This window comes from Cucurbita maxima, unplaced genomic scaffold, assembly GCF_002738345.1.
Source record: "Cucurbita maxima cultivar Rimu unplaced genomic scaffold, Cmax_1.0 Cma_Scf00023, whole genome shotgun sequence".
In the NCBI taxonomy this organism is placed as follows: Eukaryota; Viridiplantae; Streptophyta; class Magnoliopsida; order Cucurbitales; family Cucurbitaceae; genus Cucurbita; species Cucurbita maxima.
In genome coordinates this window covers 2,626,791-2,651,690 of record NW_019272039.1, presented here as the reverse complement: position 1 = coordinate 2,651,690, position 24,900 = coordinate 2,626,791, and the positions used below count along the sequence as shown (strand labels likewise).

General features: G+C 39.2%; 5 protein-coding genes across 6 annotated transcripts; 1 reads left to right on the top strand and 4 right to left on the bottom strand.

Moving 5' to 3' along the window:
* Positions 1-993: 993 nt before the first annotated feature.
* On the bottom strand, positions 994-3,131 carry LOC111496926. The gene is made up of 5 exons (XM_023147497.1): positions 2,965-3,131; positions 2,404-2,749; positions 2,053-2,273; positions 1,295-1,603; positions 994-1,225 (listed from the first exon to the last, which is right to left on the bottom strand). The coding sequence occupies exons 3-5, from the start codon at positions 2,215-2,217 to the stop codon at positions 1,169-1,171; spliced, it is 531 nt and encodes a 176-aa protein (XP_023003265.1). The 5' UTR covers positions 2,218-2,273; positions 2,404-2,749; positions 2,965-3,131; the 3' UTR covers positions 994-1,168.
* On the bottom strand, positions 1,546-16,169 carry LOC111496920 (leucine-rich repeat receptor-like serine/threonine-protein kinase BAM1). Of its 2 annotated transcripts, XR_002720534.1 has the most exons (4): positions 13,523-16,169; positions 12,513-12,968; positions 8,412-8,414; positions 1,546-1,557 (listed from the first exon to the last, which is right to left on the bottom strand). XR_002720534.1 is itself a non-coding variant. In XM_023147491.1 (2 exons), exons 1-2 carry the CDS (start codon positions 16,107-16,109, stop codon positions 12,667-12,669), a joined length of 2,889 nt encoding a protein of 962 aa, XP_023003259.1. In that variant the 5' UTR covers positions 16,110-16,169; the 3' UTR covers positions 12,335-12,666. The 2 variants fall into 2 exon arrangements, 1 of the variants encoding a protein (XP_023003259.1); XM_023147491.1 differs by lacking the exons at positions 1,546-1,557; positions 8,412-8,414 and having other exon boundaries at positions 12,335-12,968.
* On the bottom strand, positions 3,335-5,856 carry LOC111496924 (tubulin alpha chain). Its single transcript, XM_023147494.1, has 4 exons — positions 5,628-5,856; positions 4,750-4,984; positions 4,293-4,663; positions 3,335-4,215 (listed from the first exon to the last, which is right to left on the bottom strand). Exons 1-4 carry the CDS (start codon positions 5,718-5,720, stop codon positions 3,562-3,564), a joined length of 1,353 nt encoding a protein of 450 aa, XP_023003262.1. The 5' UTR covers positions 5,721-5,856; the 3' UTR covers positions 3,335-3,561.
* LOC111496925 (malate dehydrogenase, glyoxysomal) lies at positions 8,569-11,904 on the top strand. Its single transcript, XM_023147495.1, has 9 exons — positions 8,569-8,766; positions 8,963-9,178; positions 9,400-9,714; positions 10,128-10,217; positions 10,309-10,392; positions 10,942-10,977; positions 11,102-11,191; positions 11,280-11,374; positions 11,473-11,904. The coding sequence occupies exons 1-9, from the start codon at positions 8,695-8,697 to the stop codon at positions 11,543-11,545; spliced, it is 1,071 nt and encodes a 356-aa protein (XP_023003263.1). The 5' UTR covers positions 8,569-8,694; the 3' UTR covers positions 11,546-11,904.
* Positions 16,170-18,508: 2,339 nt separating the features above from the next.
* LOC111497505 (leucine-rich repeat receptor-like serine/threonine-protein kinase BAM1) lies at positions 18,509-22,081 on the bottom strand. The gene is made up of 2 exons (XM_023148322.1): positions 19,345-22,081; positions 18,509-19,202 (listed from the first exon to the last, which is right to left on the bottom strand). Exons 1-2 carry the CDS (start codon positions 21,929-21,931, stop codon positions 18,748-18,750), a joined length of 3,042 nt encoding a protein of 1,013 aa, XP_023004090.1. The 5' UTR covers positions 21,932-22,081; the 3' UTR covers positions 18,509-18,747.
* Between the last annotated feature and the right edge of the window lie 2,819 nt (positions 22,082-24,900).

Here is a 24,900-nt window from a genome sequence, read left to right as displayed (position 1 = left end):
AAATTAGATAGGGTGGAGGGCATTTATAGTGTACCCTAACCAATCTAGACGTATAAAAGATGAAGATCTCTCTTAGAATCTCTACTAATATAAATATACAATGGCTCGTGTTCAATGATATTTTAACATTTCATTTTTTCGTAATATGAGATTTAAAAGTTTCATGTGATGAATAAAAATTTGATCTTTCAACATTCAACATGGGTAAGATGCACTATGAAAAACATTTGATATTTTTGTATTTTACCAAATGGGTATACATAAAAATTTGATTTTTCAAAATGGGTATCTATTTTTTCTAATTAAGACCTTGTTTGGTTTTGGTGCCATCCAAATCAAACAAAGTTTCTACTCGTCATCATTGAGTCGGTAGACTTTAAATGATAAAGATTCAAACTTGGTTCAAGTCTAAGCCTTACACATTGTTTGAGTCTAGATCAAGTCATCTCAAATTTAAATAGTCAAATTTATGACACAACATTTAAATTTGACTCTCTGATTCAAAGTTAAGCATGTTTTGTTTGAAACAATTCTATGATATCTTGGAAAGAACAAAACAATCTTAAAGGACTCGTGGTTGTTTAGTTATTGGGTGAGCATGATTGATCAATGTCATTTTTCATATTCAATCCAATCAATAAATGAGTTGGATCGAGCCGATCAAAATTTAACTTGGAATCGAACACCTTTACTGACCTTTAGGTTTTCGACTTGTTGATGATGTTGAGTATCTTCGAAGTGAATTTCATTTTCAAGAGGAGAAAGACTTTAGAGTAGGACAAAATGAGGGGTTGATTCCTAAACATTTCATGTACCATTAATTAAGGCTATAATTATTTTTAATCCATAGGAATTTCCTTCATTCAGGAATTTAATTAAATTATCCATCGTCATCTTCGATGATTAATAATTGATTAAAGATTCTTCCGCCGTACCCGGATCACAGACACAAGAACTTGCCAACTTTTTCCAGAATTTATGAACTCATGAAAATGACCAATTATTGATGACATCATACTCACATGCAGTGCCAGATAACAACTCCTCATACCGTGTTATCATATTCACAGGCAGTTTCATTTGGGAATTGCTTGTTCTTGAAGGAAGAACGAACAACATTTCATCATTTAGAACTTGCTTTCCACATCAGGAAGAGCCATTTTGTGTTTCAAGCTCCGCCTTGTTGTTCCTCGACTGCTAACATTTCCATTGGTGTAGATTGTTGTTCATCGCCAATCTCCATGATCCCATTGTTTTTAGTGATGCTACCTGAAATGCCTTCATTTTTGTTGTCTTTATCATCCACCTTATTCAAGCTTTCTTTTTCAAGAACATTTGGTTTTGTTCTTCCCATTCTTGGCTTTCGTATCCGAGTCCGAGTTTGCAATGAATGTTGTGAACAAACTGGGGCTACTGCTCGTTTCGACCTCCTCCGCTTCACCATAATGGCACCATTTCCAACTCCCACGGCAGCCTCATCCGTAGCTGCTGCTGACCTGAAAGATGAAATTTCAGCTTCAAGTTTGATCAATCTGCCCTTACACTCGGCTAATTCCTCTCGCAGCTGCCCAATCATATTCCACATTTGAACATTTTCTGTAGACTGCATCAAATAGGGAAAAAACCATTACGATAATATTTAAAAAACTATAACACCCCAACTTTACCGCTAACATGTTCTGTTTTAGCCCGTATCACCGTCAGCTTCACGATTTTAAAACGCATCTGTTAAGGAGATATTTTCACAAGAAATGTTTTGTATCCCTCTCCAACCCATGTGGGATCTCACAATCCACCCTCCTTGGGGCCAGCGTCTTCGTTGTCACACGCTTGTTGTCTGGCTTTGATGCCATTTGTAACAGCCCAAGTCCACTGCTGAATATTGTTTATTTTAGCCCGCTACGTATTGCTGAATATTGTTTATTTTAGCCCGCTACGTATCACTTTCTGCTAAGGAGAGGTATCCACGTTCTTATAAGGAATGTTTCAACTGAGGAGGAATGTCACAAAAAGGTTGTGTAAAATAAACTGAAGAGAAAACTCAAGCCAAACCTGTGCTTCCCAGAGTCTTTGATGAGTCTTAGAAAGCTTTTCAAGGGGCTCGATGACTCCTCTTGAAAGGGGTTGTACAGAGGAAGATGTAATACAATTAGAAGCTGGCATAGACCAAAATTTAGAAGAGACAAAACCATATGATGCTCTTGAACAATTGGACATCCCAGGAAACAGTAATGGTTGTGTTTGAGCTCCCCATGTTGAGGCATCTCAGGAACCTGTTAAGTTCAGACTGAAACTGTCACTACTACCACATTCAATCCAGGATTTGAAGAACACCCATTAATTGATTAAATAATCTCCACAGAATTGCACCACCAAAGCAAGAGATTTGAAAGTGAAACTCACCTGGAAAGCCAGGGTATGTTGGATATCCAACAGGGTAACATTGAGGTTGGGCAATGCTCGGGTGCGGCTGTACCCAAAAGGGTTGCAAGGAGAATACAACTTGCTGCTGCTGTGTCAACGGGGTCTGAAGATTGGCAAGGTTTTGCGGTGGCTGAAGCCGGTCATTCACGGCGGAAGAAACGGCTAACGGTGAAGATCTTTCCCTTGCATGTTGCTGGTAGAGTGCCCTTGGAACAAGCGTAGTGTAGCGCTGATTTTGCGGAGCCGCATTCTCCAAAGAGTGGCACCCAGATTTGGCGCTTTTTGCTTCATCTGTCCCATCAGATACGCTTTTCTCATTCCGACTCTGTTAACAACAGTGGCATTTTCAATTACCATCAAATCAAACTCAAAAGACCCAGAAAAAATGGCGAAACCCCACAAACAAAAACCATTCTCATCTCGTTTCAAGAGAGGATCGGCTAATGGAAAACAATCAATCAATCAATCAAAAGGAGATAGGGGAAATGCAGAAACGAAGCGAAAAGACAAAACCCATTTGAAAACAATGAAAAAACGTACCAAACTCCATGGGAGTCGAGTTCAAGATTGGGGAAAGAAGCAAACTTGGGTTCTTCTTCCTTTTCCATCGCATTGAAAAAGAAAACAGCTAATGGAAGTTCAGAGTCTAAAAAGTAAAACAACTAATTAAGCCTTCCCTCACTTAAACTGAATTAAAAATGAATATGCGAAGGACTGGAAGAGGAGAGGGAAGGATTTAAAGTTAGAGGCAAATAGAAAGAAGATCGTCATGGGAATATGCTTTTAATCGTTGCACCCAATACCGTACCACTTTATGATTAGATTAATGCAAGTTTAATCTGCCCTAATTTTAATCCAATGAATTAAATAAAGAGTGGGCGCTAATGACTTAAAACTCGACATCAAGTCATGAAATGAAAGAAACCAAGTTTTTTAATAGAGTTATTCATACAGCACTGCTAATTAAGGGATACCATACCATAAAAGCAACATGACCGATGATCTGCATCACTCAAGCGGACACATTACCAAAATATTAACATCAACTGCAAACTGAAGCACATGGCTATTACAACATATAGCAACAACACCGCAGATCATAGAAAGTAAAGGGAAACATGCAACTCGTTTTCAAACTTAATAGTCTTCTCCCTCGTCATCTTCATCATCACCAGCCTCTGCACCAACTTCCTCATAGTCCTTCTCCAAGGCAGCAAGGTCCTCCCTCGCCTCAGAGAACTCACCTTCTTCCATACCCTCACCCACATACCAGTGCACGAAAGCTCTCTTTGCATACATCAGATCAAATTTGTGGTCAATGCGAGAGAACACCTCTGCCACACTAGTGGAGTTTGAGATCATGCATACAGCTCTCTGAACCTTAGCCAGATCCCCGCCTGGTACGGCAGTTGGTGGCTGGTAGTTGATACCACACTTGAATCCTGTTGGGCACCAGTCAACAAATTGGATGGTTCGTTTGGTCTTTATAGTAGCCACCGCAGCGTTCACATCCTTTGGAACCACATCTCCTCTGTACATCAGACAGCAGGCCATGTATTTTCCATGGCGGGGGTCACACTTGGCCATCATGGATGAGGGCTCGAATGCACTGTTGGTGATCTCCGCAACTGAGAGTTGCTCATGATAGGCCTTCTCGGCTGAAATCACAGGGGCATAAGATGAAAGCATGAAGTGAATCCTAGGGTATGGGACCAGATTTGTCTGGAATTCAGTAACGTCCACATTCAGTGCACCGTCAAACCTCAGAGACGCAGTCAAAGATGATATCACCTGGAATTTCAACATAATGTGAGTATTTAGGCCTTCAAATTCCATGATTTAGACAATGAAAAAAAAAATGCTTTTACCTGAGAAATCAAGCGATTAAGGTTCTGGTAGGTGGGGCGATCAATGTCAAGGGAGCGCCTACATATATCATAGATGGCCTCGTTATCAAGGAGCACAGCAACATCAGTGTGCTCCAAAAGCGAATGGGTTGAAAGGACACTGTTGTAAGGCTCGACAACAGATGTCGACACCTGCGGTGAGGGGTAAACAGTAAATCCAAGCTTGGATTTCTTTCCATAGTCCACGGAAAGACGTTCCAACAGAAGGGATCCAAGACCAGAACCCGTTCCTCCACCCACAGCATTGAAAACGAGGAAACCTTGAAGACCAGTGCAATTGTCCGCAAGCTTTCTGATACGATCCAAGCAGAGATCAACAATCTCTTTACCGACTGTAGAACAAATGGAGAAACACGTTAAACCACAGAATGGTTAGCGGGGAGTAATTTATAACTGTAATGAGGAAAAGAAGAATTACTGGTATAGTGGCCACGAGCAAAGTTGTTAGCAGCGTCTTCCTTGCCACTGATAAGCTGTTCAGGGTGGAAGAGTTGGCGGTATGTCCCAGTCCTGACTTCATCAATGACAGTTGGCTCAAGATCTACAAAGACAGCGCGAGGTACATGCTTCCCAGCACCAGTCTCACTGAAGAAGGTGTTGAAGGCGTCATCACCCCCACCAACGGTCTTGTCACTTGGCATCTGTCCATCGGGCTGAAGGGAGACAGGTGAAAGACATCAGATTTCAGTTGTTAACAGTTGCAAAGTACATTCAGTGATTAACTGAAGAGCCATTCCAGATCCCTCGTTAAGTTAATTCCAAAACTTCTTCCTCAATGGCAGGCTCACTTAAACAGAGCCCATGAGGTGAAAGAAAAAAAACCTTCAGAAAATAGAAGTCGATGGAAACACGCATACCCAGAACAGGACTGGTACCCTTTAGAAACAGATTGATCGAAGAACACCTCAAACTAATTCATAAGCCAATTCAAATAGGGCAGTTAAAACTTTATTGTTACGAATATATCCAAAAGACTCTAAAAACCCGGATATATTCGGATATAAAACAAAGCACACCACAGAGCATAAATATGCGACGATCTAGACAGATGTTCGAAGTGGGGTTCCAAGAAGTAGCAATTGAAGTGTAATGTAGTCGATCTACTTAATGCCAAGGCCCGTTGATGTATTCTCAAGTAAAAACACCGTTACACCAATTAGGAGACAAAAGAACACGAGATCTGGGAAATGCCGATAAACTCACACATCAAAACTCTAGATCTCACCATTTACATACAGATAACGCCAAGCATTTCTAGACAGCCACTCAAATCAAAAACAAGGAAGAGATCAAAACCTGAATGCCATGCTCCAAGCAGTAAAGTTCCCAGCAGGCATTGCCGACCTGAATACCGGCCTGACCAATGTGGACGGAAATGCACTCTCTCATTGTGGCTTGGAAATGGAGAAGAAAAGTGAAACAGAGAATAGAAGACGAGGAAGAAAACGAAGAGAAACAGAGTAGCGTTTATGAAGACGCTTCTCCAAGGGAGCGGAAATGTGAATAGGAGGCGCGTTGTTGGGGGCGTTTTATAGAAAGGGAAGAATGGCAGGTGGGAAGTGGCGAGTGGCGGTAGGACTGGGATTGAGGCACGTGGGAGTTTCAACCCTGGTTAGTTTACCGTGGTTAATAAATAAAATGGTTAAAGAGTGCCAGCTCAGCTGTTCAGTACAGGGGTTCGACCTTTATATCTCAACATTAACCGCACGCCGTAGCTTTGTCGTTGGTGCCTGACGTTCAAATTTCAAATCGATTTGAACCGCTGGGTTCGGTTGGTATTGTAATGTGGGGCCGCCCAGACGCGATATTATTTTATTACACATTATAATAATTGTATGACTAAATTAAATATTTGTCTGGATTTGCCAAGCTAATCTCAGCCGTTAATCCAAAACTCATAAATTCTAATGTTCCCACCTATCCATATTGTTAGAAGTAATATATATATATATATTTATTTAGATTTCCCTCCATAATTAAATGTAATAAAAATACATTTTTTTTTTAATGGATAAACAACATGCCGGTTGTTGTATGGGGTCGGACGCAAGTCAAAAATGAAAGGGATGCAACCCTTAAACTAGACAGAAAGACCAAATTTAATTGAACCAAGAATTCGGACATATATGTGGTTGAAATGTCTCGACGCTCCACATTTGTGTATAAGATTATGCGTTTGATAAATATGATATTTAAATTAATGCTGACACTAAAATGACATCAAACTAAATAGAAGTATTACTTTGTATTTTAATAATATATAGATATTTACTTAATCAGGCATAAAAGATGATCTTGTTCAACACATGATACTTATTTTAACAGAAAATAATCTCGTTTAAAGCCAGTTGATTCATGTTACTATGTTGGTGAATGAAGACGTGACACCGAATTTGTATTAAATTTATTGAATGGCCCATTGCAATCACTCCCCGACATTATTTGAAAATAAATTCAAAGAACAAATAAGTATTTTTTTTTTAAATATATATAAAGTCGGACATCTTTATCATTAGGCTTAATGTCTCTCAATAATTATAAATTAAAGCCTAGTTTTTTTTTTTTCCAGCCCATCATTTATAGAAAATAAAAACCTATGAATTAGATTTTCAGTATTAAGTATTTTAGGACAAAAAAAATAAATAAATTACAGCTGCAACCACAGATGCAAAAAAATTGGTTCTTCTGACAATCTAAGGCTTTGTTCCATTTCCAACTTATTCTCTCTACAAAATAAAAGCTTAGAGCTTAGAGATAGAAAGAGAAAAAGAAACAGATTCTGAAATTTTATGCAATCGATCTTGGGTTGGATCACAATCAATCCACGCAAATTAAAGCATTTGTGTTCTGGGATTGATCCTCCCTCCCAAAAAAAATTATTAAATTCCAAAAACCCAACAAAAATAAATAAAGTTCCAAGAAATTAAATGACCCAAGAAGGAAAAAATACAACCCCTTTCTTCTTCCAGTTCTTGCTGTTTCTGCCTGGCTTCGTCCTGTCTGCCATGCCCGAGATGGATCTCAAGATCTTCACATTTCTCTCAACCCCTTTTGATTTTGCAGAAATGGGCTCCATCTATCTAAAAATTACACAACAACATGAGGGGGGATTGAGACACAAACATACATACATACATACATAGATCATTAGAACAAAAAAGAACCTGGTTTATATAGACGGAGGAGAAAGGCATGGAAGTCGCTCCATATGCCCGGTGACGGCCGCTTCTCGATTCTACCATTTTTTCTCTTCAACGCAACGCGCTTTATCGATCAAATCAAATCGATTTTGAGTATAAGATATTGATGAGAGATGCCATGGAATTCACATGCAATTTATAAGGCTATGTTCCTCGCCTCAGTTTGGGAAAAAAAGCATGGGTTTTTGTCTTTTGGGGGTTCATTCCAAATAAGCCAGCCAGCTCAAATGCACACACTCGAATAATATATACACACACATATATATATAGAGAGAGAGAGAATAAGTGGGTTTAAGAAAAAACGAATTACCCTTCTAGAAACACACCACCATCTCGCCTGGGAACAACCGCACTTTATTTATTTATTACGATGGAAAGTTATCTCTGTTTAAAGAGGTGATTATGATTTATAATTTGTTAGAGCAACAACCTTATTTAATGATTGCATTTTGAATTTAAAGCTTTCTTCAAATTAATGTATGTATTGCTAATTAAATAACTAATAGAAGCTACTTAACTTGGTCAAGTCTACGAATTCATTTAAATATTTATAATATTACAATGTGGGATGGTTGGGAATAATTTGTAACCTATTTATTATGTCATATATAATATTTAAGAATTCCAATCTATTCCTAATTATATATTTAGTACGTCACTATACTAAAATAATTCATGTTGTAACCTATTTATTATGTCATATATAATATATATGGTTTTTCTTTCTTTCTTTCTTTTTCTAATAACCATATTAAAAATTTAAGATAAAAACTCATTTCACTATGGACCGGATGTAAAATTATCTGGGCTTACTGACCGAGCCGGCCCATCAAACAAAATTATTCGGCCCATAAATTGGATTCGTTGGCCCATGGAAAACAACCTAGAGATCCACATTGAAGTTGGACTTAGGACGATGATTTGACCCAGCTCTGGTTTTGTCAAGGGCCCGTTATTGGGGTCCAGAAACTGGGAACTTGACACGTGTTTGAAATTTGGGTAAGATAAGATTGGGCATGGCCTTGCTTCACGTTTCCCAACCATTTGTTTATTTTGGTACTCCATAATTTAAGCCGCCAAGTATTTGCCTCTTCGCAACATCAAATCTCGAAAGGTTTCTGATTCTAAGACGGTGGGTTTGTTTTCTGATTCGGGAATTAATTATGAAGCCGATTCCGGATGTCAACGAACGCATTGCTCGAATCTCTGCGCATCTTCAACCTCCCAAGTCTCAGGTTCTAATTATGCCTTGTTGATTTCACCGATTTTTATGAAGTTTTTTCGAGTCATTGTGAAATTGGAAGCACTGGGATATAATTCAACAACCCACCTGGGATTTTGATGTGGATCAAGTGATCGTACTTGCTCGTTATGGTCGGTTAATTTGGTTTTTATCGCTTATTTGTTTTGATTTTGATTGTGTTCGGATAGATGGAGGAAGGTTCTGTTTTGAGGAGGGCGAATTGCCGGGCGAAAGGCGGAGCTCCCGGGTTTAGAGTCGCAATACTTGGGGCCGCCGGTGGCATTGGCCAGCCCCTTGCCATGCTGATGAAGATGAATCCTCTGGTCTCTGTTCTACATCTGTATGATGTCGTCAATGCCCCTGGCGTCACCGCTGATATCAGTCACATGGACACTGGTGCTGTGGTGCGTTTTTTTTTTTTTTTTTTACCTGTACAATTTGGAATTAGAACGTACTATGGGATATGAACTTTTAAGAGATTTCAGTTACTGTGAAGAAACTGTGGTTCTTTCTCATTTGAAATAGGAAATTTGTTTCTATGATTCGTTTTGGTCGAGTGGCTTTGCAAGTTTTGAGTTCTTGAAGTGAAATAGATAGCATATTGAGAATATTTCTGAAAATTTAGGTGCGTGGATTCTTGGGGCAGCAGCAGCTGGAGGCTGCGCTTACTGGCATGGATCTTGTTATAATCCCTGCAGGAGTTCCCCGAAAACCAGGAATGACAAGAGATGATCTGTTCAAAATTAATGCTGGAATTGTCAAGACTCTCTGTGAAGGGATTGCGAAGTGTTGTCCAAGAGCCATTGTCAACCTGATCAGTAATCCTGTGAACTCCACCGTGCCCATTGCAGCTGAAGTTTTCAAGAAGGCTGGAACTTATGATCCAAAGCGACTTCTGGGAGTTACGATGCTCGATGTTGTCAGAGCCAATACCTTTGTGGTATGTAATAATAGTCGACTAATCTCGTTTCTATTTTTTTAAGTTCATGCTGTAATTTTGGAGCATAGATAAGCATGAAACTTAAAATTCAATGTAGCTGTTGCAACCATTTCGTCAATTAATTAACTGTTTAAATAGAATTTAGATGTCATTACTTTTGGCTTTCTTGTTGCTACTTTAAGAAATCTATTCAACAGTATTGGGATATGTGAGATCCTACATCGGTTGTGGAGGAGAACAGAGCATTCTTTATAATGGGTGTGGAATCCTCTTTTTAGCAAATGCATTTTAAAACCTTGAGGGGAAAGCCCAGAGAGGCCAATATCTACCAGTGGTAGGCTTGAGATGTTACAGAATCAGTGTTTTATCTCAATAACCTATGTCATGCCTTCTTGTTATTTTGTCTTTGTCAGGCAGAAGTATTGGGTCTTGATCCTCGGGATGTCGATGTTCCAGTCGTTGGTGGTCATGCTGGTGTAACCATTTTGCCCCTTCTATCTCAGGTTTGCGAGGGTTTCTGATTTGGTTTGAACTCATAATGTTCTTGATCTGCATACTAAGTTTTCATTTAGTTGTTCGTGCCTCTGTGTATAGGTCAAGCCTCCAAGCTCATTCACACAAGAAGAGATCAACTACCTGACTGATAGGATCCAAAATGGGGGAACAGAAGTTGTCGAGGTACTTAATATCTACTACAACTATGCATTTTATTAAACAACCCTAATAGCAAAATGGAGAAGTACCAGTGCATGTGCTTGTTTGTGTACCGACACATTAATTATCAATAAACAACATTAAACGGTTAGATGCATTTATAAATGGCAGGGAAATAATGAACTGAGTATATTATATAGGTTTGGATGAAGCATCTGCTTCATCATGTAGAATCAGACTTGTATTCTCCCATTAATGGTTAGATCCTGCTACATGAAGCACATATATGTATTTCTCACCACTCCAAGTTAATTTGTTCTTTGTTTCCTGAAGTTTTATGAGATATCATTTGATGAAGGAAGAATAATTATTTATCATCTGTGAAGTTCGAATATGCTGATAGTTAGTTGGATGGGGCACAAATTAGATTGATCTTCATAAACTGCAATTTGACAATACTTGTTTGCAAATGCCCGAACCTCTTTCGAGATTTTTACGTTCATTGAATCTATCCTGCTGTATTCTTATCAACACTAAAACATCTTATTAGACCAATCTTGACATTGTCTGCAGGCTAAAGCAGGAGCTGGTTCAGCAACTCTCTCAATGGTCAGTTGCTTATTAGATCAATCTCGTCATCGTCTACTGGACTATATTTTTAGGCTACCATGAATCTAAAAAATAGAGAAACTAAGACATGTTGTTTTGACTAGTTCATGGTTAAAATGTGCAGGCTTATGCTGCTGTTAAGTTTGCAGATGCTTGTCTTAGGGGCTTAAGAGGAGATGCTGGTGTTGTCGAATGTGCGTTTGTGTCTTCTCAGGTATGCATTTTTTGTTGAAGTTATCGCTATTTTCCTTTCTTTAATAGTTTGGATAATATTCATCTTATATGATTGTTTGTTGGTATAGGTGACCGAACTTCCATTCTTTGCAACCAAAGTACGACTCGGTCGCACTGGTGTCGAAGAAGTATACTCCCTTGGCCCACTAAACGAATACGAGAGGTATGTGATAGCCAGTTATGAAAATTTAACATAAGAATCAAATTTCAGTACTCATTGTGGATCATTGAGTTTGAATGAGTTGGGATATTGATTGACAGGATTGGGTTGGAGAAAGCGAAGAAAGAGTTGGCAGGAAGCATTGAGAAGGGAGTTTCCTTCATCAGGAGCTGAAGAGTTGCCAATCACCATAGTTTAAATAGAAATACTTCGTCTCTTATAGATCGAGTACGTACTTATACTGTATGCTTTCTTAGAGATTGAAGTTGATTGAAATGAAACCACACCACCAAGTATTTAATAAAACAATCTGCAGGTGATATCGCCTCCATGTCGACAACCAAAACAGTTGGGTTAGAATGTCGTCTATGAGATTGATGGGTTGTCTTTAATATATCATTTTGGTACTTAGAATTCGAGTTTGGTATCCGATTCAAAGAATATGATAGAAGATAGAACATGATTGCGTATAATGAGACTGTTGATTTTTGTAAAGGAAATGAATGATGAGGGGAGTTGAAATTATTCGGTAAGTGGAAGGAGACTGCTTGATGTTTGCAATAATGCCATTCCCATGACTTAGACCTAATAACCAAGCTGACCATTCTAGAACATAAATGCTTATCCTTTTTAGTTCACTTTTCCTTTGGAAATCAACGTTAGAAGATAAAAGGTGTGCTTGAGTAACGCACAATTTAGTGGCTTCGATCTTCATCTCATATGATGCTTGTTGGCCCATTTAGTGGAATACTAATAATGCTTCCACTAGCATATTATTTTTTATTTTTCTTTTTCTCATATCTCGATATTCGACACTCAATCATCCCGATATTTTTATACATTCTCATGTTTTGTTTTCACTTACATGTTTCTTAAGAAATTTTTTAAGTATTTGTTCAACATATAATCACTCTAATTAAAGCATGCTTTTAACTTTGGAGTGGTTAGGATCTTATGAAAGGGATAAGAAAACTCAAATTCATTCAAATTCATGAGTGTTTTTTAGTACAAGTACAGAAGGTGAACAATACTGAAAAAGCAGTGTGTTTATGTAGTGGGAGATGGTACCACTAGCAGTACATCGCACAGTAGGAGGATGCCATAGCCCGTCCCATCCCAACAAAAACCCCAAAAAGCAGACACACACCGGCAGACACATGCTTCAAGAGACAAGGCTGCCTCTGAATGCATAATGCTTGCTTTTTGTTCTAGCACAGGAAACTCTAAAACAGTAACTTCTCGTGTTCAACTGAACACTATGATCGTGATTCAGCTATCTCTACCTCGTTTAAGAATCATTGTTGCTGATGCTCCGATAAGATTCGCACGACTTCCTGCATCGTGGGGCGCTTTGCTGCTTCTTCTTCAGTGCAGAGCATGGCGACATTGAGAACGTGCATCACCTCGTCGAGGGGGACACAAGAGAGTCTTTGATCAACCATTTTATGTATTCCTTCCTCTTCTGAGTTCGTCATTTTTCTAACCCATTCGACTATGTCCACACCGTCACTTAATTCACCAACTGGATTCCTATCGCTAACAAGTTCGAAGAGGACGACGCCAAAGCTATATACATCCCACTTCTCGTCGACATGTTCTGCAAGAAAAGAATATCATCCCATTTATCACATTCATCAGGTCTGCTACAACATCATTTATCAACCAGCAATCACTTGTTGATTGATTGTGTATAGACTAATTGTAACCATCTAAACCCACCACTAGCAAATATTGTCATCTTTGGACTTTCCCTTTTGGGTTTCTCCTCAAGATTTTTACAACGCGTCTTCTTGAGAGGGGTTTTCACATCCTTATAAAGAATGTTTCGCTCCCCTCTCCAACTAATGTGGGATCTCACAATCCACCCTCCTTGAGGGTCAAGCATCCTCGCTGGCACGCCATCTGGTATCTTGCTCTGATACCATTTGTAACCGTTCAAGTATACCGCTAGCAAATATTGTCTTCTTTGGACTTTCTCCTATGAGCTTTCTCTCGAGATTTTAAAACGTGTCTATCTTAAAAGCTCAGTTTTCAAAATATAAGCTGTATAGACATTATTCAGCAGATATCACTGTATTGAAAGATAAGACAAGCTCTTCAAGTGATTCAACAGATACCTGAATTTTTGTAAGCTCAAACTTATTGTCATACCTGGTGCAAGAGCTGATCGATCCAATGCGCCCGAATCTTGTAAGAACTTCGCGAGCCCAGAATTGGCAAGCTGAGGATCAAAATTGGTGTCCAGCATAATGTTGTTCGATTTCACATCTCGATGAACGATCGGCGGTGAGCAATGGTGGTGAAGGTAGCAGAGTCCATTCGCAATTCCAATGGCTATCTTGTACCTTGTATCCCAAAGCAAGTGGCCTCCTTTCTTGCCATGAAGAACCTCATAGAGGTTCCCATTAGGCATGTACTCATATACCAAAAGACCAGTGTCATGGTTTGAACAAAAACCCAATAATCTAACAACGTGACGGTGTCGAATCCTCCCAAGAGCTTGTATCTCGGTATCGAACCCGTCGTCATTAGAACACCCATCGCTCATCTTTGGAAGTCTCTTCACAGTGACCTGATCACCACTAGGCATCACTCCTTCATATACTGTGCCATAACCTCCTTTTGCAATAGCATTTTCCTTCTTAAGGCAATTCAAGACCTCATCAACCGAGAAACCCAAGCGTTGGAAGGCTGTTAATCTCCATCCTTGAAACTCCCTTGCTCTCCTCAATGACCGAACTTTGAAGATCAAAGCAACAGTCAAGGCAAATAAACAGAAAAAAGATCCAAAAACTAGGAGGAGCCTGAGAGGAGTTGAGAGGGAGAGCTTCATATGTTCTTGATGATTGCAAGGCCCTAAATAGGCTCCACAGAGATAAGGGTTGCCAAGAAATGATGTGTAATTGAAGTAACCAAATTGCCCAGTTCCCAAAACCAAACCAGAGAGATTGTTATATGAAAAATCCACGGAAGTTAAGCTCTGCATATGAACTATGGAAGCAGGAATTGACCCAACCAAATGGTTTCTTGAAAGATTCATGTATGTCAATAATTTCATGTTGGTAATATTATTAGGAATTTCACCTGAAAGCTCATTTCCACTAAGATCAAGGAAGATCAAGTGCTTGCACTCACTTATCTCCGGCACAATTCTACCGGAGAATTTATTCTGGCTGAAATTTATCCGAGATAGTTGCTGTAATCTCCCAATCGTCGAAGGAATCTCACCGGAAAACTTATTCCGATCAAGAAGAAGCTTCTGGACAGCCAGAAGGTTGCCGATGGTGGGCGGCAAAGATCCAGATATCATATTGTTGGATAAACTAATCTGAAGAAGGTTAACAGAGACTGAATCGGTAAGGGGAAGTTCTCCAGAGAGAAAATTGTCGTGCAAATCAATTTGAGTGAGATTTGGCAAACCCAATAGCCCCTTTGGAATTGATCCATTGAGAGCGTTGCCCCACAGAAGTATACGCCTAAGTGATGGACAATTTCCTAACGATTCTGGGATGGAACCATGTAAGGAATTGCCCATAAGGATCAAAACTTCAAGATGATTCCCATGGCAAATTTCAGAAGGAATTGTGCCTGTCAACTGGTTGAAAGCAAGATCGAGAATCAGAAGCATTCTGTTCTTCCCCAAATTCCGAGGAATCGAACCTGTGAAATTATTGTTCCATAATTGCAATATCTCTAAGTTTGGGAGGTCACCCATGAATCCCGGAATCTCACCGGAGAGCTTATTGTCGAAAAGGTGCAATAGTGTCAAGTTCTTGAACTCTGCAAAAGAGATGGGTATTTCACCAACAAGCATATTGCATGATATATCCAATGATTGTATGTTCTTCAATCCTCCTAGGTCTGTTAATGATCCAGACAGAGCATTTTCTTGAAGGAATAGTTTAGTGAGCTTCTGCAACTTTCCGAGCTCCGGCGGGAACTTTCCGGACAAACCACAGCTCGCGGCATCTAACAGAACTAACTCCGATAAGTTTCCTATCGCCGCTGGTATTCCACCGACGAAGGTGTTGTAGTAACCAATGAAGAGTTGTCGAAGGTTCGTCAAGTTTCCGATCGTCGCCGGAATCGGACCTTCAAGGTCGTTGCCATGAATCGCCAGAAACTCCAAGAACTGCAAGCGTCCAATCTCCGGAGGGATTCGACCGGAGAAGAAATTTCCCCCAAGGTGTAAATGGCGAAGATTGGGGATTTCAGTGACCACTCTGGGGAAAACGCCGGTCATGTTGTTGTTATAAACATCGAGAACTTGTAGATTCTTCAGCTGCGAAAACTCGCGAGGAATCGAGCCGTTGAGGAGGTTGCTAGAGAGATTAAGATGGCGGAGAGAAGACATGGAGGCAAACTCCGGGGGGATTCCGCCGGAGAATTTGTTGAGTTGGAAGGAAACATTAGTGAGAAATGGAAGAGAGGCAAGATGAGGAGAAAGGGTGCCGGAAAGGTCGAGAGAAGAGAGGTGGAGGGCGAGGACATGGCCACGGACGTCGCATGTGACGCGAGCCCAGGTACAGGGGGCGACGTCGGCGTTCCAGGAGGATAGAGAAGATCGAGGGTCATCGGAGATGGAGTTTTTGAAGGAGAGAAGGGCCTGTGATTCAGTCAGGGATGCAGAGAAGGCAGGGGAAAAGTAAAGTTGCAGAATTTGCAGCTGCAGAAGGAGAATAATGGCAAAAAATCTCATCTTTTTGCATACAAATTTTGAATGCTTTCTGTTTGTCATTTCTTTTGAATTTTGATTTTAAGATGGAAGGAGGAGGAAGAGGGGGAACTCATCTTCCTTCATAATTTCACTTTATATATATTTATATATTTCTTTTTCCTCTCCATCCTTTGAATTTTTTTTTATTTTTTATAACTTATATAAGATTTCAAGATTTGGGTCCATAATCAATGGCTTATAAACCACGAGACTTTTAGGCTCAAAGTAAACAATATCATAAAGCATGTTCATGGAACAGAGACACTTGGACATATATTTGTTAGCTGTTTTTGTATGAAAAATGGGTTTTGAAAGTTTGGTGGGTTTTAAACTTACATAAATCTTTGTCAATTTCTTGAGCTGAAATGGAAAAAAGAATTGAAAAGAAGACGTATTTGTGGAAGCCCATGTTACGTGGTCCAGTTGAAGTCGAATACCCATCCATAATGGGCTCTCTTCTTTTTGTATTGGGCTTTAGTGTTTCCCTCGTAATATTGGTTTGGGCCAATGTTGGGCCCATCAAATCACTCCCACTTCCGAAGAGCCATTCCATTTAAAGCCTCAAGCTATTGAAACTAATAAATAAGACAGAGAATTAACAATATTGTGTCAGTTGACCAACTATTAAATGCAACGCTCATAACGTGCTACTAAAGGAGATAGCCAAATGGACATTTTTTTTTTCCTATATAGTTAGGTAGAAAAAATTAATGAACATAATAATAATTATTATTATTATTTAAAAAAGAAAAAAGAAAAAAGAAAAAAAAGTAGTAAAGTTTATGACTTTAATTAGAGAGAAAAAAGAAGAGCATAATTAATTAAAGGTCATAATAAATGATGATGCTGTCACTCATCCCTTCATTACCATACACACACACATGCACATATTATAAATCATTGTTTTCATTTGATGCCTTATGATTAACACCATGTGGCCCCCATTTGTTACCATTTCCATCATGCCTTCTCAAAGTAATGTTATTATTCACGTTATAACTTTATGCTTTATTTTAATTCCTATGCCAATGTATTCATGCTTTCAACTTTCTTTCTACTTTCCATTTTTTTCAAAGGTAGGCCATGCACTCCACGCCCACCAAATTTGAAGCATCGATATTATTTCGCACCAATAGTACCCTGCCACGGTCCAAACCCAAATTTAGTTCTCAGCTAGTGTGTTTCACACTCAAGCTATGAAGATTTTGATAGCTTATAGCTAGGTGTGTTTGCGAGAACTTTGGGTTCCAAGGTGAGTGAATTATTATAAAAACACTAGTAATAGTGGTCTAGTGGTAGAATAGTATCTTGTTACAGTATAGATTTGGGTTTGATTCCCGGTTGATGCATTTCAATATTCAAGCTATGAAGATACTGAACCTAAACCTATGCTCGAGAGGTAGATGTCCATATACTGATAAGGTATGTATGGATTCTCGAGAAGAGAGAAGGTGAGGTGGTCCCTCCTAGACCGCCCGAATCCCACGAGTGAATAGAAAGTTGGATTTACATTGGATCTCACCTAAATCGAGACCACATTTTTTAAATTGTGAGATTAAAGGTGATATGTAACGGATTAAATGAGAGTTATTAGAAGTATCTTATTTGATAAATTGATTGAATTTGGTCGGTTTTTAATTCATGAGTCGGACAAAAATGTGGGTTGATATTGTTTCACTTTGAATGTTTGATTAACATTCTGGTTTGATAATTATATGAAAACAACAAATATTTCATTTTCAAGAATGGACAGATTTTGCTGTTTATGTCTTTTACTTTGGGTCCCCTTTTGGTATTTTTGATTGAATGAGTAAGAGGAAATGGAAAAATGTTTTAACTTATATGTAAACTAATACCATCAATTATTATTATTATTATTAGACCTTTCAATGCCCTTACTATTTATTTACCTACTTTATACCACCAACCCAATTCTAACATATTCTAATTTTAATACACACATTTATTAGCTTCGTATTAGGATTTGAAATACGAATGCTGCGATTTAACTTTCTTCTTTGAAGTCCCACGATTGATCCTTCTCCTTTAGGGTTTTGGTCATTTAATGTTTTGGTATTGAAATTATGAGATTGCAACGTGACACCTCCCACCCATGTGAGTTGCTTCGCATTCGACTATTACTCCAATTATTACAAAAACAACTAAATCAATACCCAAAAAAAATAGTGCTTCCATTTGTGGTTGTTTTAGTTTTTGTGAGATCTTGTATCTATGGGCCAAACATTTCTCACATCGATGAGAGAGGAAAACGAAACATTACTTTAAGGATGTAAAAACCTCTCGCTAATAATCGTTTTTGTCGGTGGTTTGTTTTATAGCCAATCAAGTCAGGCTCAACCACACAAACACAAACTCAATACAGGGAAGTGTTTAGTAGTTGAGTAAAAGAAGAAGATGGGTGCGGCAAATGCTTGAACATTGTGTCTAGGAAAAAGCAACAATGTCACACCAAAATATCCCCCAACTGCTCAACTGTACATGAAACAAACTAAAAAACAAACCTTTTGAACATATTACGAGCATAGCATTAAAAGGAAGCCAAATAAAACAACATTGCAGTACCAAGCCCCTGAACCTTACTACTTGCTTCGACTTTTTCTACTTTTAATCACACTACCAACCCCAATTAACTTCTTCTTCAAATGCTAAGAAGATCCGGTGGCGGCTGCTGGTCCTTTTTGTTCGTGGTTCCTGTTGTTGGAGGGTCCAATGCTACTGCCGCTGCTGGTGGTGGTGGTGAGGAGTTTGGGAGTGCTGAGTCTCCTGGTTTTGAACATGGTGGCTGTGGGACCTCCGACAGGATTTGGATCACTTCCCGCATCGTCGGGCGCTCCACCGCCTGTTCTTCGACGCACAGCATTGCAACGTAGAAGACGTGTGACACTTCATGGAGAGGGATGGAGGAGAGCCTTGGATCAAGGATTTTCACTACCTCTTCCTTGTTTGAGTCTGTCATTTTTCTAACCCATTGGACTATGTCAACACCGTCCCCGAATTCTCCAACTGGTTTTCTTCCGCTAACAAGCTCCAAGAGCACAACTCCAAAGCTATACACGTCACTCTTCTCGTCAACTTTCAGCGTGTAAGCGTATTCTGAAAGAAAAAAAGGCCAGAAAAGTGTCCAGAATCAGTCAAAAACATCCAATGCTGATCACCACTAATGTTGTATAGAACATATTTAAGAGTCACAGAAAATTAAATCATTGACAGAACAAGTTCAAGCTTAGAATCATACCTGGAGCAATATATCCATAAGAACCAGCAATGGCAGACATGCACTCAGAAGTGCCGGAATCCTGCAAGAACTTGGCCAGGCCAAAATCAGCAACATGAGCTTCGAAATTAGTGTCAAGAAGTATGTTATTTGATTTCACATCTCGATGAACAATGAGCGGCGAGCAATCATGATGGAGATAGCAAAGCCCTTTGGCAGCTTCAATGGCAATCTTATACCTTGTGTCCCATTGTAAGTGACCTCCTTTTTTCCCATGAAGAACTTCCCCCAAGCTCCCATTAGGCATATACTCATAAATCAAAAGATTTGTCTCATGATTTGAACAAAATCCCAATAGCCTAACAATGTGTCTATGTCGAATCCTCCCAAGAGTTTGTATCTCAGCGTTGAATCCATGGTCGTGGGAAGACCCTCGGCTCATCACCGGCAGTCTTTTGACGGCGACGTGGTCACCACTAGGCATCGCCCCTTTATACACAATTCCAGCACCTCCTTTTCCAATGATGTTGTCCTCTTTCAAGCAATCAAGAACATCATCAACTGTGAAATCTAGGCGTTGGAAGGATGTTAATTTCCAAGCCCGAGACTCACTGGCTCTCTTCAATGATCGAGCTTTGATGATTGCAGCCACTGCAAATGCAATTGAGCAAAGAAGCAGACCAATTACAAGGAGGAGCTTGAGGGAAGCAGAGAAGGGACCTTTTACATGTTGTTGGTAATTGCTATTGGCGACCCCATCTTTGCATGGTCCTAAATATGGGCCGCAGAGATCAGGATTGCCCAGGAACGATGTGTAATTGAAGTAGCTGAATTGCCCACTTCCCGGAACTAAGCCGGAGAGGTTGTTGTATGAGAAATCCACAGAGGTCAAACTCTGCATACTGGCTATGGAAGATGGGATTCCACCGATTAAATGGTTTTTTGAAAGATTTAGGTAATTCAAGATTCTCATACTCGTAATCTCGTTTGGAATTTCACCCGAGAGCTCGTTCCGACTGAGATCGACGAAGGTTAGCAGCTTGCATTGGCTAATCTCCGGTGCGATTGGACCTGAAAACTTGTTGTTACTGAAATCAATCTTTGAAAGTTGCTGTAACCGCCCAATCTCAGGTGGGATTTGACCGGAGAATTTATTTCCGTCGAGGAGCAGTTTCTGGACGCCGGAGAAGTTGCCGATGGTGGGTGGAATCGACCCGGAGAGGCGGTTGTTCGAGAGACTAATCTGGCCCAGATTGAGTGAGATTGAATCGGTTACAGGGAACTCGCCGGAGAGGTAATTGTCCTGTAACTCGACCTGAGAGAGGTCCGGCAGACTGAGAAGCCCCTTTGGGATAGATCCATTAAGAAAATTATCCCCCATACGAATCCGATTAAGCGAAACACATTTGCCTAGCGACTCTGGGATTGGACCAAACAAGAAATTGCTCAATGCGATGAGAGTTTGAAGGCGATTACCGTAGCACATATCGGGAGGAAGATTTCCGGTGAGCTTGTTGGAAGAAAGATCCAAAATCTGAAGCATTCCGTTCTTGCCCAGGTTCTGTGGAATCGCTTCCGTGAAATTATTCTCCCATAACTGCAACACCTCCAGCTTTNGCAAGTCCCCAATAAAGGAAGGAATCGCTCCATGAAGCTTGTTTCTAAACAGATTCAACAGCGTCAAGTTCTTGAGCTCGGAGAACGAGCTGGGAATCTCACCCACAAGCATATTGTTCGACAAATCCAACGATTTCAAGCCATTCAACTCTCCAATCTCCGGCGTCAATGGCCCAGATAGACCATTTACTTGAAGAAACAGCGTATCCAGGTTCTTCAGCTTTCCGAGCTCCGGCGGAATCCGACCAGAGAGTCCACAGTTGGCCGCGTCCAACCGTACCAACTCCGACAAATTCCCAATCTCAGCCGGAATCCCGCCGACGTACGCGTTGAAGTAGCCAATGTAAAGCTCACGAAGATTCGTCAAGTTCCCGATTTCCGGCGGTATGGAACCGCCGAGTTCGTTACCAGAAACCGCAAAGTACTCCAAGGACTCCATCCGACCGACTTCCGGCGGAATCGCTCCGGCGAAGAAATTTCCACCCAAATGCAAATGGCGGAGGGTCATCATTTCAGTAACGACAATGGGGAAATCCCCAGTCATATTGTTGTTATACAAATCAAGAACCTGCAGATTCCGAAGCTGCGAAAGCTGCGTAGGGAACGACCCATCGAAGACATTATTAGACAGGTTAAGGAACCGAAGAGAAGAAATGGAAGAAATCTCCGGCGGGATTGGACCAGAGAAATCATTGGACGCAAGAGAAAGATTAGTTAGAAACCTCAAATAGGCAACATCAGGTGAAAGAGAACCAGAAAGTCCGAGACCAGAGAGGTCAAGGGCAGTGACATGGCGACGAACATCGCAAGTAACCCCAAACCAAGTACAGTGACTGGTGGAAGCATTCCACGAAGAGAGCGAGGATTTGGGGTCACCAGAAATGGAGGTTCTAAGCGAGAGCAGAGCTCGATACTCAGAAACACGAGCTGAACAACAATGGTGAATGTGAAGTTGCAGAAGACAAAGGAGAAGAAGAGGAAGAAGACGCATTTTGGTTGCAGATTCGTTTCTGAATCAGCGATTTCTGCAAATATTAAAGAGTGAGTTTGTACTGGGAGGAAGAGGAAGACGAGCGAGAGAGCTCAGTGAGAAGAACAAGTGGGTTTGGGGCGGGGGGGGGGACCTCGATAAAGTGAATCATGTCGCACATTTTACATTTGATTTTGTTTTTAAAAATTTGAATCTTTTTTGACTTTATAATATAAAGTTTCATATCTTACATTATAACGTATATTTATGTCCTAATATATATATATATATATATAGATATAGGTGTAGGGAAGGCATTAAATACTCCTACGAACAATTATATGTTAATTGATTGAATACACTATTTTTATAATACTAATTCCACAGAATTAAAATAATAATTTCCCATTCTGCATTACAGATTCAACTTTTCTGGGAATTTGTGAACATAGCATAATATTAATTTTTAGTGCAACAATAAACCTAATAAATAAAATTCGAAAAAAAAAATTAATTTATAATAGGGTTAGACGTAGAGTAATGAAGCTACTGATTTTGGCAATAATTGCTTTATTTGGATTGTATCTTCCCAGTGGGTGTGAATTTGGTGGAGTTGTTGATGTCTTTTTTTTTATTATTATTATTATTTTAAAATAAATAAATAATAATAATAATTAGTTCAGAGTTGTTAAGCATTTAAAATACATTTCATTATTAATAGCATTTTCGTTTTAATTTTAATTTCTTGATTAAACAGTGGAGGGTAGAAATGGTAAAATAGTGTAAAAAAAGAGACACAGCTTTTCAACGACTTTTTGCATAACTTTGCTTCTATTTTCTTCTTTCTGCATTGCTCCCTCTCTTCCCACTTTTTATGACCACGATCTACAATAAAGCTGTCTTTTTTAATTCTTTTTTTTTAATTTAAATAATTTAATTAATAGAAATTGAGGTCAGTAAAAATTTGAATTTAACCGAGGGTGGGTTTGAGGTAAAGTAATAATAGCGGTGGATTTGTGTGTGTATAAGGGTTGGTCAAAGTCAAACAAACCCAAGGCACGTTAACAGACACCAGACGGCTTATTGTGGCCCAATCCAATTTCTTTGTCTCCCACTACCCTTCTCTTTTCCTCATTATTACCATCTCCACCCCCTTCCTTACTTAATTACTCTTTTACCCTTCAATTTACCCCTACTCCTCTGAGCCTGATCCTTGCGGCACATCGCAACCCGACAAACTCACTCCATATTGGTCCCCGATCAAAACAATTTTTTTTTTTAATTAAAATGGTGAAATGACGAAGCAGTCCTCCCCTCGACGATTCTTTGTGGGGAGAGTATAAATAATATAACATACCAACCTCAACATGAGTCAAGTCAAAGCAAACAATATCTACTGATTGAGTTTGAATAGAGGGGTGTTTTGGTGGGATGAGAAAGAAGGATTAAAAAAAAAAGAAAAAGAGACAAAAAGAAAAGTGGTTCCATAATTTCGACCACAAAACACGTTATCTCAGTTCCTAATCTTTGTATCTTGGTTACTGCACAATTTGTCCCCTCTCTCTCTCTCTCTCTCTCTCTGAATTCACCTTCTCGCACCACAAAACAAAGCAAAACAAAACAACACCTCGTTTCTAACATTAACAACATTTTCTTCTTTGTTTTTTTTTGGGGACTAAACGACGACACTTCAATATCCATTAACCTTTGTTTAAGCTGTTAGGCACTAGCTTGGTCTTCACCATGTGCCCACTGCTTTACTCTTCTATGTTCCAGCATATACCATTTTGTCTACTTGCCTGCGCCAATCAGCAACCTGGCCCATCTTCTATGTTCCAGAAGATTTTTTCTAATTGGGCCGACCCGTAATTCTTAAACCCAATATCACTTCAATTGGGCCGACCCGCAATTCTCACAATACGTATTTCTAAATAAACAAACAAATAATCGTTTCTTCAATCTTAAAAATTAGGTAGAAATTATTTTCATAACGATTGTATTTATTTTTATTAATTAAAAATATTAAATGATTTTAAACTGAGATTTTAGCCCTTAAGCTTAATTTGGATAGGAAAGAATATTATTATTTAAAAAATTTTAAAATAGGTGGATATGAAAGCAAAAATAAAAATTGGAAATCAGTAGCAAAAGTGAGAATGGCATTGCCACGATTTATTATTTGTCAAAGTCGGTCTCCGCTAATCTTTTGGGTCAATTTAAAGCTACACTTCGTTTCAAACTTTGTACTCAAATTTCAAACATAATAATATTATTATGTTGAATTAAATGTTTATGTTAAGAATAATAATAATAAAAATATCGATCTCACATCGATTAGAGAAGAAATAAAACATTCTAAAACAATAAAGCTAACGAGAATATTTAATGGACTAAAGTTATTAAAATACTTATGGTTAATACTTTACTTGCAACATATATTACTAATGGATATATAATGAAAATAGTTGAATTTGTAAGCCAACAAATGGACCAAACAGCTTAGGATAAGTATGTTGCATTAAAGATCCGACCATGAAATTTCACGAAGATCACATAATCTTTGGTGGGACAATGCCTGTCTTTCTTCCTTCTCAATAATCTTCTTTTCATTTTTTTAAACCACAAACTTTGAAACCAATCTGTATGCGTTTTCACTCGCCCAAACAAGTTTTCAATTCCATCCAGCGTTTCACAATTGGATGTTCACATTACTCATTAACTTTCTCTCCTAAACTTCTTAACTGTTTTTAAATGGAATGATTCTGATTTAGCTTATCAAACTTGGTTATCATTCTTGTTGTCTCGACTATATCTCTACGACTATCATAAACATGCATTATTGGATTTCCCTTCTATTGGTAGTGACCTTCCTCATGACCGTCTATTTTTTCATTTCTATAGTTGCAATGTCATCACGATTGACGTTTTGAAAAGACGTTTCAAGTACTATTAATCATCTTGAAGTGTGATTGGTCACCCAATGTAAAGGA